Source organism: Bactrocera neohumeralis, chromosome 6 (genome assembly GCF_024586455.1).
Source record: "Bactrocera neohumeralis isolate Rockhampton chromosome 6, APGP_CSIRO_Bneo_wtdbg2-racon-allhic-juicebox.fasta_v2, whole genome shotgun sequence".
NCBI classification, from domain to species: Eukaryota; Metazoa; Arthropoda; class Insecta; order Diptera; family Tephritidae; genus Bactrocera; species Bactrocera neohumeralis.
In genome coordinates this window covers 64,694,280-64,707,055 of record NC_065923.1, presented here as the reverse complement: position 1 = coordinate 64,707,055, position 12,776 = coordinate 64,694,280, and the positions used below count along the sequence as shown (strand labels likewise).

The following is a 12,776-nucleotide window of genomic DNA, read 5'->3' as shown; positions in this document are numbered from 1 at the left end:
TGAAGCGGGAGTATTGATTTTCGTTGTTTTATATATTACTATTAGTTAAACACTGAATTGCAAAATGCAAATAATTATGGTAGTAAACGAAGTCATAAAAATTTGCGTAAAATTTCAATTTCAACGATCTTGAACTAGAAATGAGAGAGAGTACATGGTATTATGTGAAAAAATAGTAGACAATTTTATACACAATATAATTGGTAGTACAATGAGTATTATAATAATAACCGCAATATTTGCAGTATTAAAGATTAAAACTATTTTTTGGCCACAAAATTTTAGCAAAAACTTGTTTCTTATATTTGCTTTAGTTTTTTTTAGTCTTTAAGGATATTCAGCTACACTCCATAATAATATATTTACTTGTTTATAAATCTCATATTGCTTTGGACCCTTAAAAATCAATCTCTGAATTGACTAATATCCATTAAATTATAAATTTTTGAAAATTATAACGAATATAAAGTACAATGCAGTAAATTCAGCTCAGCTGAATATACATATGAATGATTAAAATTCCTTATTTTTTATAAATTTATTGAAAGCTCTTTTTTAAATTAAAATCATACAACTTTAAGTGCGCTGAATTAGTGAAATCTAGTTTAAAAAAAAAATGTCAAAAATGTCCTGTTCATAATTAAAATTAAAAACATTATAATAATTTTGATTACTTTAGAGTCATAAACTATAACCTTAATGTTTTAGAATTCATTATTTTTGCCGCTTGTATAACACTTTGTCTATTCAGCTCCGTATAAAGTAGCTGAATTGAATAAAAAAAAAATTTATTTAAAATCTTAATTTTCCATTATGCTAAAAGATAAATTTTAGTGCGATACGCCAGAGATTGAGATATAAATAATAGCGTTCTACTCTTAATTTTTATTAAACAAAATCTTCTTCTTATTCTTTACTGGCGTAGATACCAAGCGAAGCTTCTCCACCTGGTCTTTCCAACAGCCGCAAAATTTTTTGTTTATTTTTTATTTTTTTTTAGTTTGATATTTAGCTAGCTGAATAGCTTTGGAATGAGCTGAAAAGCTGCAAAATCTTTAGTTTATTTTTTATTATTTTTTCAGTTTGATATTTAGCCAGCTGAATAGCTTTGGAATGTATCTTTTCAACAAATTAAGTTTATATTCAGTTTTTTCGTTGGCTTAATTAATATTTCTATTAGCTGAATTGTGTAAATATATTTTAATGCGCCATTTAATTATATTTAGGCTACTGTTACTTCTTTGTTGAATTTATAAAGCTGAATAATTACAGTTTAAACAATAATTGTTTTAAATAAACTCTTTATTTGGCAAGTTAAAAATGTTTGATAATATATACATATGTAGTTTAGCTGAATATTATTTTTATTGCTGTATTGTTTTAAAATAATATAAAATAATATTTTGTTGCGCTTAAAATGGTTATAACTATAACTTATTGTGTGCATTTAGTTTGCTGAATTGCTGACTATAGGTTAAAAATGTACATTTTGAAAACACGAATATAAAAATTGATAAGAGTGTTACTGTTCAAGCGAAAATTATAATACATGAATAATTACTATTTGTTAATTAATTTTTTAGCTGAATTGCATTGTATTGTAGCTGAATTAAGTTTCCTTGCGGTATATTATATTTAAAATAGTTTTAACTTTAATTTATTGTATGCATTTAGTTTGCTGAATAGCTTACTATAGTTTAAAAATGTACATTTTCAAAATACACATTTTAAGATTGATAAAATTTGTAATACTCAAGCGAATATTTTCATTACATGAATAATTACTTTTTGGTAACTTATTTTCTTAGCTGAATTGCATAGTATTGCAGCTGAATTAAGTTTTATTGCGGCATAATATATTTAAAATAGTTATAACTTTAATTTATTGTATGCATTTAGTTTGCTGAATAGCTTACTATAGTTTAAAAATGTACATTTTCAAAATACATATTTTAAGATTGATAAAATTTGTAATACTCAAGCGAATATTTTCATTACATGAATAATTACTTTTTGGTAACTTATTTTCTTAGCTGAATTGCATAGTATTGCAGCTGAATTAAGTTTTATTGCGGCATAATATATTTAAAATAGTTATAACTAAAAGTTATTGTGTGCATTGTGATTGCTGAATAACTTGATAAAATTTCATTAATAGCATAATTACTTTTTGTTAATTAATTTTTTTTAGCTGCATTGCATTGTATTGCAGCTGAATTAAGTTTTCTTGCGGTATAATATATTTAAAATAGTCATAACTATAAATTATTGTGTGCATTTAGTTTGCTGAATAGCTTACTATAGTTTAAAAATATACATTTTGCAAACACTAATTTTAAAATTGAAAAAAATTGGTTATGCTCAAGCGAATATTTTCATTGAATGAATAATTACTTTTTGTTAATTAATTTTTTTTTAGCTGAATTGCATTTTTATGCAGCTAAACTAAGTTTTATTGCAGCTGAGTTGCTTTTTCTATAACTGAATTGCATTTTTTTGCAGCTGAATTGCATTTAAATGCCCAAAGGAGGTGTTGTATTACACCACTCCAATGTACGTATGCTCAACAAGAGAGTTAAATAGCTTGAAATGCACTTTTACCGAATTGCATTGCTTAGACTACATATCAAAGTGACTTCGGTAAGTTATACATACATAAACACAAATAGAACTGCTGTCAGGCAGCGAGGAGACTAGAACCGGGCTCAAATTCTGTTTGTAATATATACATACATTTTCATTTTTATGTACTTATGTATATATATATATGCAATACATTTTTGTGCATGTATGCATGTGTATATGCATTTGTAAGCCCCCATAGAGCTATATACCCCCCTGTGTTGTTGACTTCTGGCAAGCGCTTACACTTCCCCACTCATGGCACAGCTAATATAGAATGTACATAATATAAGTATGTAGGTATGTACCTAAGGCATATGTAAGTGTGCCAGTATGGGTGCATGCACGCTGTATAAGTTTCTATACGCCAATACATAAGTATATATTTAAGTCGTTGGCATTGCGGCCCCACGAACGAATGAGGCATATGAAAGGGTCCACTACTGAAAGCCGAGTTTTATCTCAGTATACTCGCATATGTATATGTATGTATATACTATGTATTTTTGTTTGTTTGTACTTTCATACAGCATCGTCATCATTTTTGACGAGGAGCCGTTGTGTGATGTTCTTTTATGTTGTTGTTTAAGTTTTTTTATTTTATCGCTAGCTGATAAACACACTCATGTGCACCCTGTATATGTGTATGCAACATACATACATAGAAACGTTCGCGCTTGCTAGACCGGCAGTTAAACGACAAGGCAGTCAATCCTATTGCTTTCTTCAGAATTCTTATTCGTTTGTTTGAAGTGATTCTCGCGTGTTCGCGGGAATGCGTGTGTTATCATCATATTTGTTTTTGTTTTTGTTTGTGCCTTTTTGTATTTTTTTATGAAATGTTGTTCGTGTTGTTGTTGTGTGTTTTTAATGATTGCTCCTCCGCTGAAGTTGGCGGCGGTGTTGGTGTTTGGTGAGGGCTTTGATTGCTGTTTTATGTGCCTGCACACCCTCATACATACACATATACCGCCTATATGCATTCTCTTTATGTGTTTGCGTGTTTATTTATCATTTATTTATTCATGCATACATACATTACTCCCATGTATGCACACTCACATGGACCGGGTCCGCGCATTTTATCGCATTCCGAAAACCATTTAAATTTCGCTGCCACGCACACGACGCGATCAGTACGAAATGAACAACGCGAGTTGACGCGACCTCAGACGTGCCGCGTTCGCTGACCAGCGCGCTCCAATAGTGTGGTGTGAGCGCGCGCCTGCGCCCCCACTCAGCGCCAGCGGTGTGCGCTGTGGACTCTGGAATTTTTGGCGGCCAAATTCACACATATATGTGTGTATGTGTATACCGCAAGGACATCCATGTAGCTGCTGCCGTTTTCGTACTCAACACTGGTGCAAAGCTTTAAAGCTCATGGAGCATTTGTGTAGCAAGCTTTAACAACTCCTCGAGTGTTTAGTTGTAGCAAGCAGTAAAAAGGATTAAGCAGCTTATATAACAAGAACAACAACAAATAACTTAAAAACATGGAAAAGTGAGCGCAAGCGCATGAGAGTCCTGGGAGTGCGAAGTATACTACTGCAAACTCCAAGCGCTTTTGCAAAACATCAGCAAGCTTGCAGGATTCGTGGCTTTCCGTGCCTTCTTGAGCGCGTGTCTACAGCAAAACTGAAAAATGCCGCGCTCCTGCCGCTCGTGCTGTCTTATATCCTGTGGATCAGTGCAATATTATACAATTAATTTGTTTTTGTTTTCGATTTGTTTGCATGTTTGTGTGTGTATGTTGAATAATAATTTTAATGTGAATTAAAAAATATATTTTCTTCATATTAAAATGTGTGCTTGTGTTTTTTGTATTTGTGTGCGTTGTAAAGCTTTAACTAATTTAAGAAAAAAATCTTGTGCTTTAATATTTTTAGTTTACTTAGCTTTAAGTTATTCTTGAAAATAATTTTTTTTCTTAACCGCATTTCAACACAAACTTTATGTATAACAACAAAATCTTCGCAAGTCTTCCATTATGTTGTGCATAAATTTGTGTTAAAAACTTATTTTAATTCTTAAGCGTAAATAATTACTGTAATGCTTAGTTTAAAATAAAGAAACAAAATTAAAAAAACATAAAAAAATAAAAATTTGTATGAATATTTAAATTTATATAAAAACTTTGTAATGAAATTGAAAAAAAATAAAATTAAATTAAAATTTAACAAAAAATTTTTGGTATTACTTTAGCATTTGTGAGCTTTTAGCACTCAACTTCCACTTATTCAGATCTTAAGCGCTGCTAAAAAATATTTTGTAAATCATATAACTTTGAAGTTTCTTCACCAATCCTAGAACAGCTGAATCCTTGATCCTTACATCGTTTAAAAACTTCTAAAACCACTGCTTAATGAAATGTTAGCTTTATCTTTCTAGTTACTCTGCAACATTGTACCATTTGTGGGTTTTAAAATCCGAATAAATTTTTCTGACGAGCAGTTGATCATCACCAGTCATGCTTTTCAATGAACGCTTAAGAACATTTATTATACGAGTTGTGTTAAAAAATGAAAAAACGTTAACTTCGGTTGCACCGAAGCTAAATACCCTTCACAGGTGCATTTCTGTTAGTAACTATGTGTTCAGTTTGTATGGCAGCTATATGCTATAGTCAACCGATCTGAACATTTTCTTCGGAGATTACGTTGTTGCTTTAGAAAATAATATATACCAAATTTCGTGAATATATCTTGTCAAATGTGAAAGTTGTCCATACAAGAACTTGATTCCGATCGTTCAGTTTGTATGGCAGCTATATGCTATAGTTAACCGATCTGATCAATTTCTTCGGAGATTACATTGTTGCTTTAGAAAATAATATATACCAAATTTCGTGAATATATCTTGTCAAATGTGAAAGTTGTCCATGCAAGAACTTGATTCCGATCGTTCAGTTTGTATGGCAGCTATATGTTATAGTGGTCTGATATCGGCCGTTCCGACAAATGAGCAGCTTCTTGAAGAGAAAATGACGTTTGCAAAACGATATCTTAAGAACTGAGGCACTAGTTCGTATATATACAGACAGATAGACGGACATGGCTAAATCTACTCAGCTCGACATACTGATCATTTATATATATACTTTATAGGGTCTTCGACGATTCCTTCTGGGTGTTACAAACTTCGTGACAAACTTAATATACCCTGTTCAGGGTATAAAAATAACAAGAATTGTAAAATTAATCTTTTGCGTGTTTGGAGAGTCCATTTATATATATATTTATATTTTGTTTATGTACAAGTCTCTGAATACGACACAATTTTCAGCTGTATACACTGCTTACCTCGTCTCGAAGCAACCGTTAAGGTTAGAAGTGTTTCTTTGAGCTTGGCGATTTTCGTTTGTTCGTTCACTCGTTGCTTGTTCGTGAATTCTTGGCCAAAACCAATACTTTAACGGTACTTCAGCCTAAATAGTGGCAAAGGCAATGGGATGCGGCAGAAAAAGGAAGATGGGCTCATTAAGAACGTACCAGCCTGGATTGGGAGACAGCACGGGGAGACAGATTTTTATCTGACGCAATTCTTGACGTGCCATGGCTGTTTAGGGTATACTTCCACATATTCGGCCACGATGACGACACAAAATATTTATTCTACAGCAGTGTTGATGAAAACGCGAATCATATTTTTTTCTCCTGCTCGATATACAATCAAAACGGGCGAAATGAAAGAGTGGGCCGCAATAGCGATCCATGAACTCAGGATAAAAGAACGTCAGCGGAGAAGCGTAAGACCAGCTGAATAGTTTCGCAGGGAGTTTGTGAATAGAAAGAAAACCTCAAAGGGCTGTCGTTTTACAAGCATAGGTGACATAAATAGCGTATCGCCGAAAGCACTAATGGCTATCTCGAGTTTGAGAAGTGTTTCTCCGATGGGAAGAAGAGCAGGCAGAGTGCATAATATCGAATAAATATTAAAAAAAAAAAAACTCCCGTTATTTTTTGAACACACCTCGTCTAAGCACTCGAAGCATTCGTATTGCGATAATTTTTTTTGTTTTGCATAAAAGTTGAGACCACTGAAGAGACGTGATCTTTTGTAGGACGGCTGTGGAAAGCGTTGGGATGCCGGCCTTGATTAGGTAGCTGTTCACAAAAAAGGCGGTGTGAGCCGGGGCGTTGTCGTGGTGCAGCTTCCAATCGGCTGCGATGTCTTGTCGGACCCGATTGAACCTTCGCTTGAGTCTCTTGAGGACTTCCACGTAAAACTTGGCGTTGACGGTTTGTCCAGTGGGAACAAATTCATGATGTACGATGTTTATCCTGACTCTCCAGGTGTTCGGAGACAACTGACCAGCTGCTCGTTCGTTAGCTAGGAACGCCCTCTACCGAATCCAGTCGGTGCGGCTACATTCCGAAGTAAAGTCGCGGCGGAAGAAAATCAGTGCTATTTGTCCCGACATTGTAACCACATTGATTGACGGTGAAATATGTTTTTGAATGGAAAACACCTGAATGCGGTGTATATTAATTTGAAAATTAATAAATTAACAGCTGATTTCAATTCTGTTAAAAATATTGTTCATATGCAAAATAAATAGCAATGTTTCAAAACAAAAAAACAAAAAAAAAATGTTTCTCTCTGAAAGCTTCATATTTTTTCATTTATATTAAATATTTTAATATTATTACACATAAAAATAGTGATTTTATTGCAGTAATTCATGACTCAGAGTCATATTAATTACTGTTGTCATAATATTTTCCGTTATAACTACACATAAGTGTACAATTCTTATAATTTTTTTCACTGAAATTGCCTCTTCATTGTACTCGTATTCATTAATGAAACTCGATATCATATTAAATTGTTGAGCTTCGGCCGCAAGTATAGCTCCTGTTCATACGTACTCGGACATACATATGAACATATAACTATATATTTGTATCCATAAATATATCTAACTAAGCATTTATGGCAAGCTTTAAAATTTTGCACTCATACATATATACAAGTACATGTGTGCATGAGTAATAGTAGACTCAAAAAAAAGGCTACTGCAAATGAAGTCATAAAAATTTGAATTTTCCATATCGAAACTCATTGGAGCCGGTCATAAAAAAATCGCGCTAAAGTGAGGCGGCATGGAATTTCATTGCAAAGCATATGTGGCTGTAGAAGATATTTATGTTAAGTTGTGCAGAAAGCGCTTTAGCAAATAAAATCGAATTTTGAGTAATTGAATTCCTATTATTAATTTTTTAATGTCTTTTGTCTTTTGACTATTGCTGTTGCACTTGACAGAAATAATATAAATTTTATTTCTTCTAACATTTTTTTTATTATAGTTTTTCTTAAATTAAAAATATTAAATAATAAATTTTTTTGTTAAAATATTTTAAATATTTTATTTGTTATGAAATATTAATTCTTTAAAATGCTGTCAATTTTAAATGTTTTTGCTTTTAAAATTTCTAAAATTAAATTAAAACAAAATTAATTTTGTTCAGGTCTTTGCTTCAAATTGTTTGTAATTAAAAATGTGTTAAGTAAAAAAACTTGAGAACAATCAAAAAAACCTTAAGGGCTTAGTAGGGTAATCTGGCCTGTTTTTTGAATTTTTTTTTACTTTTTTTTTTCAAAGAAATTTTTATTCTACAATAGAACTTTATTCGCATATCATGAGGTATATCGTGGAGTGTCTAAACAAATTTTTTCGGAAGTTTTTGATGACATCTGTCGCAGAAATGGCTGGGTGAATGAGATGCGTTTTTTCACTGGCGGACACGATTTCTCATGTTTGGATCATCTGAAACACAAAAACCCACTTTATTCTTAAAAAGTACGTGAATGGTTATCGTCCCTACTAGAAACATGAAAAAATGTTGATAAATAAAAAAGTAATTAAGGATTTTTTTTTAATTTTTCCTTATGTTTTTTTACATAAATTTTGTCATAACATTGTCAATAAATTATAAAAAATTATGAATCTAGTAAGGACGATAGCCAGGCGTTTTGTGAACATTAAAAAAAAATTAAGCAAATCGGTTCAGTAGTTCGACCGGAATCATGTCCGCCAGTTTAAAAAAGTGTGTTTTGAGAAAAATGCGTTTAAAGTTTGAGGTACGGAAAGGTGTGCACTACGAACGCTCCGAACGTCGAGCGATATTATTATTTTTGGGCTTTTTTCGAAACCTTCCAATGGTAAAGTGGGTTTCTACATTAATTGTAAGAGTATAAGGGAACAGAAATTGCAAAAATTTTTTTTTTTTTAAAGATTACCCTACTGACCCTTTAAATATTAATTTTATGTAAATATTAATTAACCTCAACTGATTTATTGTAATAAATTATCATTACTAACCTTTATTTATTACAATTAATAATTTTAATATTTGATAAATAGCTTTACTGTTTAGTTATTTTGATACTTAACTTTTAGTATAAGCTGATTTTATTTTTAAGCTGAACACATGTATTAAAGAAACCATCATGAAGAAATTTTGAGTAAAAAATTTTGTTTTTAGTATTTTCCAAAATATTTTTATTTATTGCTAAGCGTTTCTTGAAGAAATTTTGAGTAAAAAATTTTGTTTTTAGTATTTTCCAAAATATTTTTATTTATTGCTAAGCGTTTCTTGAAGAAATTTTGAGTAAAAAATTTTGTTTTTAGTATTTTCCAAAATATTTTTATTTATTGCTAAGCGTTTCTTTTCTGTTATTATTTATGCCAGTTTAATTCATTTTACTTTATTTTACTTTACTTCATTTTATTTAATAAAAATTTTATTTTAATGTTTTTTTTATACCCTGAGTGGGGTATATTAAGTTTGCCACGAAGTTTGTAACACCCAGAAGGAAACGTCGGAGACCCAATCAAAAAAATATATATGTAAATAACAAAAAGATTATGAGCTACGTTGACTTAGCCATGTTCGTCTGTCCGAACCTGAGGGTCTCGAGGTTTTAAGATATCTAGTTGAAAGTTTGCACACTTGCTTTTCTCATCAAGAAGCTGTCCATTTGATGAAACCGCCGATATCGCACCTCTATATTATATAGTTACTATACAAATTAAACGATCAGAATTATTTTCTTATAAGGGAACCATTTTTATTTCATGATATCTTCTCGAAATTTGGTATGGACAATTGTTCAAAGCATCACTAAAATCTCCGAAGTTTATGTTAAGATCGAGTAACTATAGCATAAAGTTGTCACACACAGAACGTTCGGAATTAAATCCTTATATAGGAAACTATTTCATTTGATGTGGTATCTTTACGAAATTTGATACGGCTTATTGTTTGAAGCAACGGTATAACCTCTGAAGATTGTTTAAATCGGACTACTATAGCATACAGCTGCCATACAAAAAGAACGATCGTTCCTTGCATGAAAAACTTTTTTATTTGCGAAGTTATCGTCACGAAATTTGGGTTGGAATATTTTCCAAAATAAGGCAGCAATCTCTAAAGGAATTGTTCAGATCGGACCACTATAGCATATAGCTGACCTACAAACTGAACGATCAAAATCGTTTACCTGTATGAAGAAATGTTTTATGTTTTATGTCTTCATGAAATTTGGCATGTTCAGATCGGACCATTTCTATAAAAACTGACCAATAAAAAAGCAAGTGCTTTTGCAGAATATATTGTCTGTGTATGATATCATAACTTCGGTCGAATCAATTTGTGTTTAACGTTTTTTCTTGTTTTTTGCTCAAAAAATAGTTGGCATACATATTTTAGAATTCTGTTTTAAATATTATTACCAAAATTGAGTTTAACTACACGTTTATGTAAATTCTTTTGCATAAACGCTAATTATTCCAATATGTAATTAAAGAAAAGCGAGTAAATTAGAGTTTTTTATATTTTTTTATTAATTTCTTTTAAATTGCATAATTTTTGAAAAATAAATTTAATATTTTTATTATTTTTTGCCATAAAAATACAAATATTTTTCAATTTTTTTTGCCATAAAAATATTTTTTTTTCCATAAAAATAGAAATATGCTTGAAAAATAAATTTAATTTTTTTTTATTTTTTGCCATAAAAATACAAATATTTTTCAATTTTTTTTGCCATAAAAATACAAATATTTTTAAATTTTTGTTGCCATAAAAATATTTTTTTTCCATAAAAATACAAATATGCTTCAATTACTTGATATTCTCCTTTAGCCTTTATTTTGTACAAAAACAGGAGCTCCTCTAGTCATATACATACAACTTTTAATAATTTTTTTCCTTAACAAAAAAATTTACAAAATTGCTTCTGTTAATTTCCTAACAAATGTATGCAGAGAATAGCACACTACTTTTCTTGCGAAAAGTAGCGGTATTTCTGAGCAGCATTTTTACAATTTCTCTGTGCCTACTCTTGCGCCCTACTCGCTGCACCAGCGTTTACTGACACCCAGTTGACGTCCAAATTTCCTGTCTATTTCTGCTTTTCACAAGGTCGCAGTGACCAAACCTTGCTTTTTGCAGCGAACGCACTTGTGTCGCCTGGCAGACGCCGGTAGCCGTTGAAAATCCCTTTTCTATATTAAACCCGAACGTAATTTCAATACCCTACAACTTCAGCGTATCAGCTTAAATTATTACAACATCAACGGAGTCAGCGGTCTATGCTTGCCCCCAACGATCCATAAAGTTCCATTGAATATTGTACGGTTCAATGGTCTGACGTTGCAGCGAAGTCCAGAAGAACGTGCCGGCATTGGTGCGCGCGAAATGCACGGGCACATAGAATTCATCCTTCTCCACCGTCTGCAGGCGATGCGTGCCGTCTGCATTGTATACAACAATAGCCGCGCCATCCTCGCACATGTGCATCTCCTCGACAAGCCGCTGCTCAAGATCTTCATTGGCGCGATTGTCCATCTCGTTGGCGAGCCACTCGAAGTCAGCATCGCGTTCGCCATTAGGCGAGGCAGCGAGGTAAGAGTTGCGTTTTTGTTGGCTTTTCGTGCGTGACTTGAAGACGCGTCCCAATAGCGGTTTCAGCAGGTTCTTAATGCGGCGTGAGGGTGATACTTTGGATTTCTGCTGTATGGTGGACCAGTGTTGCAGGAGTGAGGTGTGTTGTAAGCTGCTCTGCTGCAGCAGTGTTTGATTTGTTGCGGCAATGTAACTGTTGTTATGCTTATTGCTGTTGTTGTTGCAGTCATATTGCATTGACATATTGTTGATTGCTGCAGACATCTTGTTTGTTGTATTAGTTGTTGTTGTTGTAATAATAAAAATATCACTTCAATAAATCACAATTTATTTATTTCTTGGTTTCTTGCTTTCAGCTCTTTGCTACTTCTTCTTCGTTTGCTTGTAAGAATATTGCTACTAGTTGTTGCCACTTGCGTTGCTCAAACGTGAATGTCTGCTCTGCACGCTCTTGCACCGCTTCTTATAGTTTCTTTTCGGCTGCACTGAGGTGTAAGCAATGAGAGCGCCTGTGCGTAAGCGCAGCATCTCGGCCAATCAGCGCGCCCGTACGAGCGGCAGGTGCGCGCCAAGAAAAATTCCCAAGCATCAAATAACACTGTACACGTAGCAGTTGTGTTGGCGTTGTTGCTGCTGCTGCTGCTGCTGTTGTCAGTGCAATGGGATACTTTAACAATCAGCGTCTCAGCGCACACGTGTGCTCTCACAAGGATCAGCAAATAAGAAAAATTAAGGATCGTTAGTGTTTTGTAAGATACCTGCAGGCAGGTCCTTTGCGAAAACACGTTGGACACGGAGCGTGAGAAACTATTCGCAGATAAACAAAAATAATAAAAGGTTTTCTTATTTTGCTGATTTTTTTTTCAATTTCTGTTTTTCTATTTTGTACACCTCGTCCTGACCGTTGCGAACGTGTCCTACTTGCTGACACGCCAACGTATTTTAACGTATTTTACGTGACTTGCCACTATTATTATCCTGCTGCTGGGAAAAAGTGAGGCTGCTGCTCCTGCTGCCGTGCTTGATGATGAGTCAGTTGTGTCTTCTCAGCACTGTTCAGGTTCTTTCGTAGCGTGGGAACGTCTTTTTCTCGCTATTAAATCAAATTGCTTGTGCCTTTTGTTGTGGTCCTTCTTAATTTGATCCTTTAGTGCTGCTGCTGCGGTACAGCTATGCGCGATCCTTGCTGCGCTCTGCTCTGCTTCTCAACCGTGTTGTGTCTTCTTATTTGTTTATTTTTAGCGA

General features: G+C 33.0%; 1 protein-coding gene across 1 annotated transcript; it reads right to left on the bottom strand.

Annotated features, from left to right (window-relative positions):
- Positions 1 to 10,705: 10,705 nt before the first annotated feature.
- On the bottom strand, positions 10,706 to 11,914 carry LOC126761683 (enhancer of split malpha protein). Its single transcript, XM_050478043.1, has one exon. It carries the CDS (start codon positions 11,793 to 11,795, stop codon positions 11,217 to 11,219), a length of 579 nt encoding a protein of 192 aa, XP_050334000.1. The 5' UTR covers positions 11,796 to 11,914; the 3' UTR covers positions 10,706 to 11,216.
- Between the last annotated feature and the right edge of the window lie 862 nt (positions 11,915 to 12,776).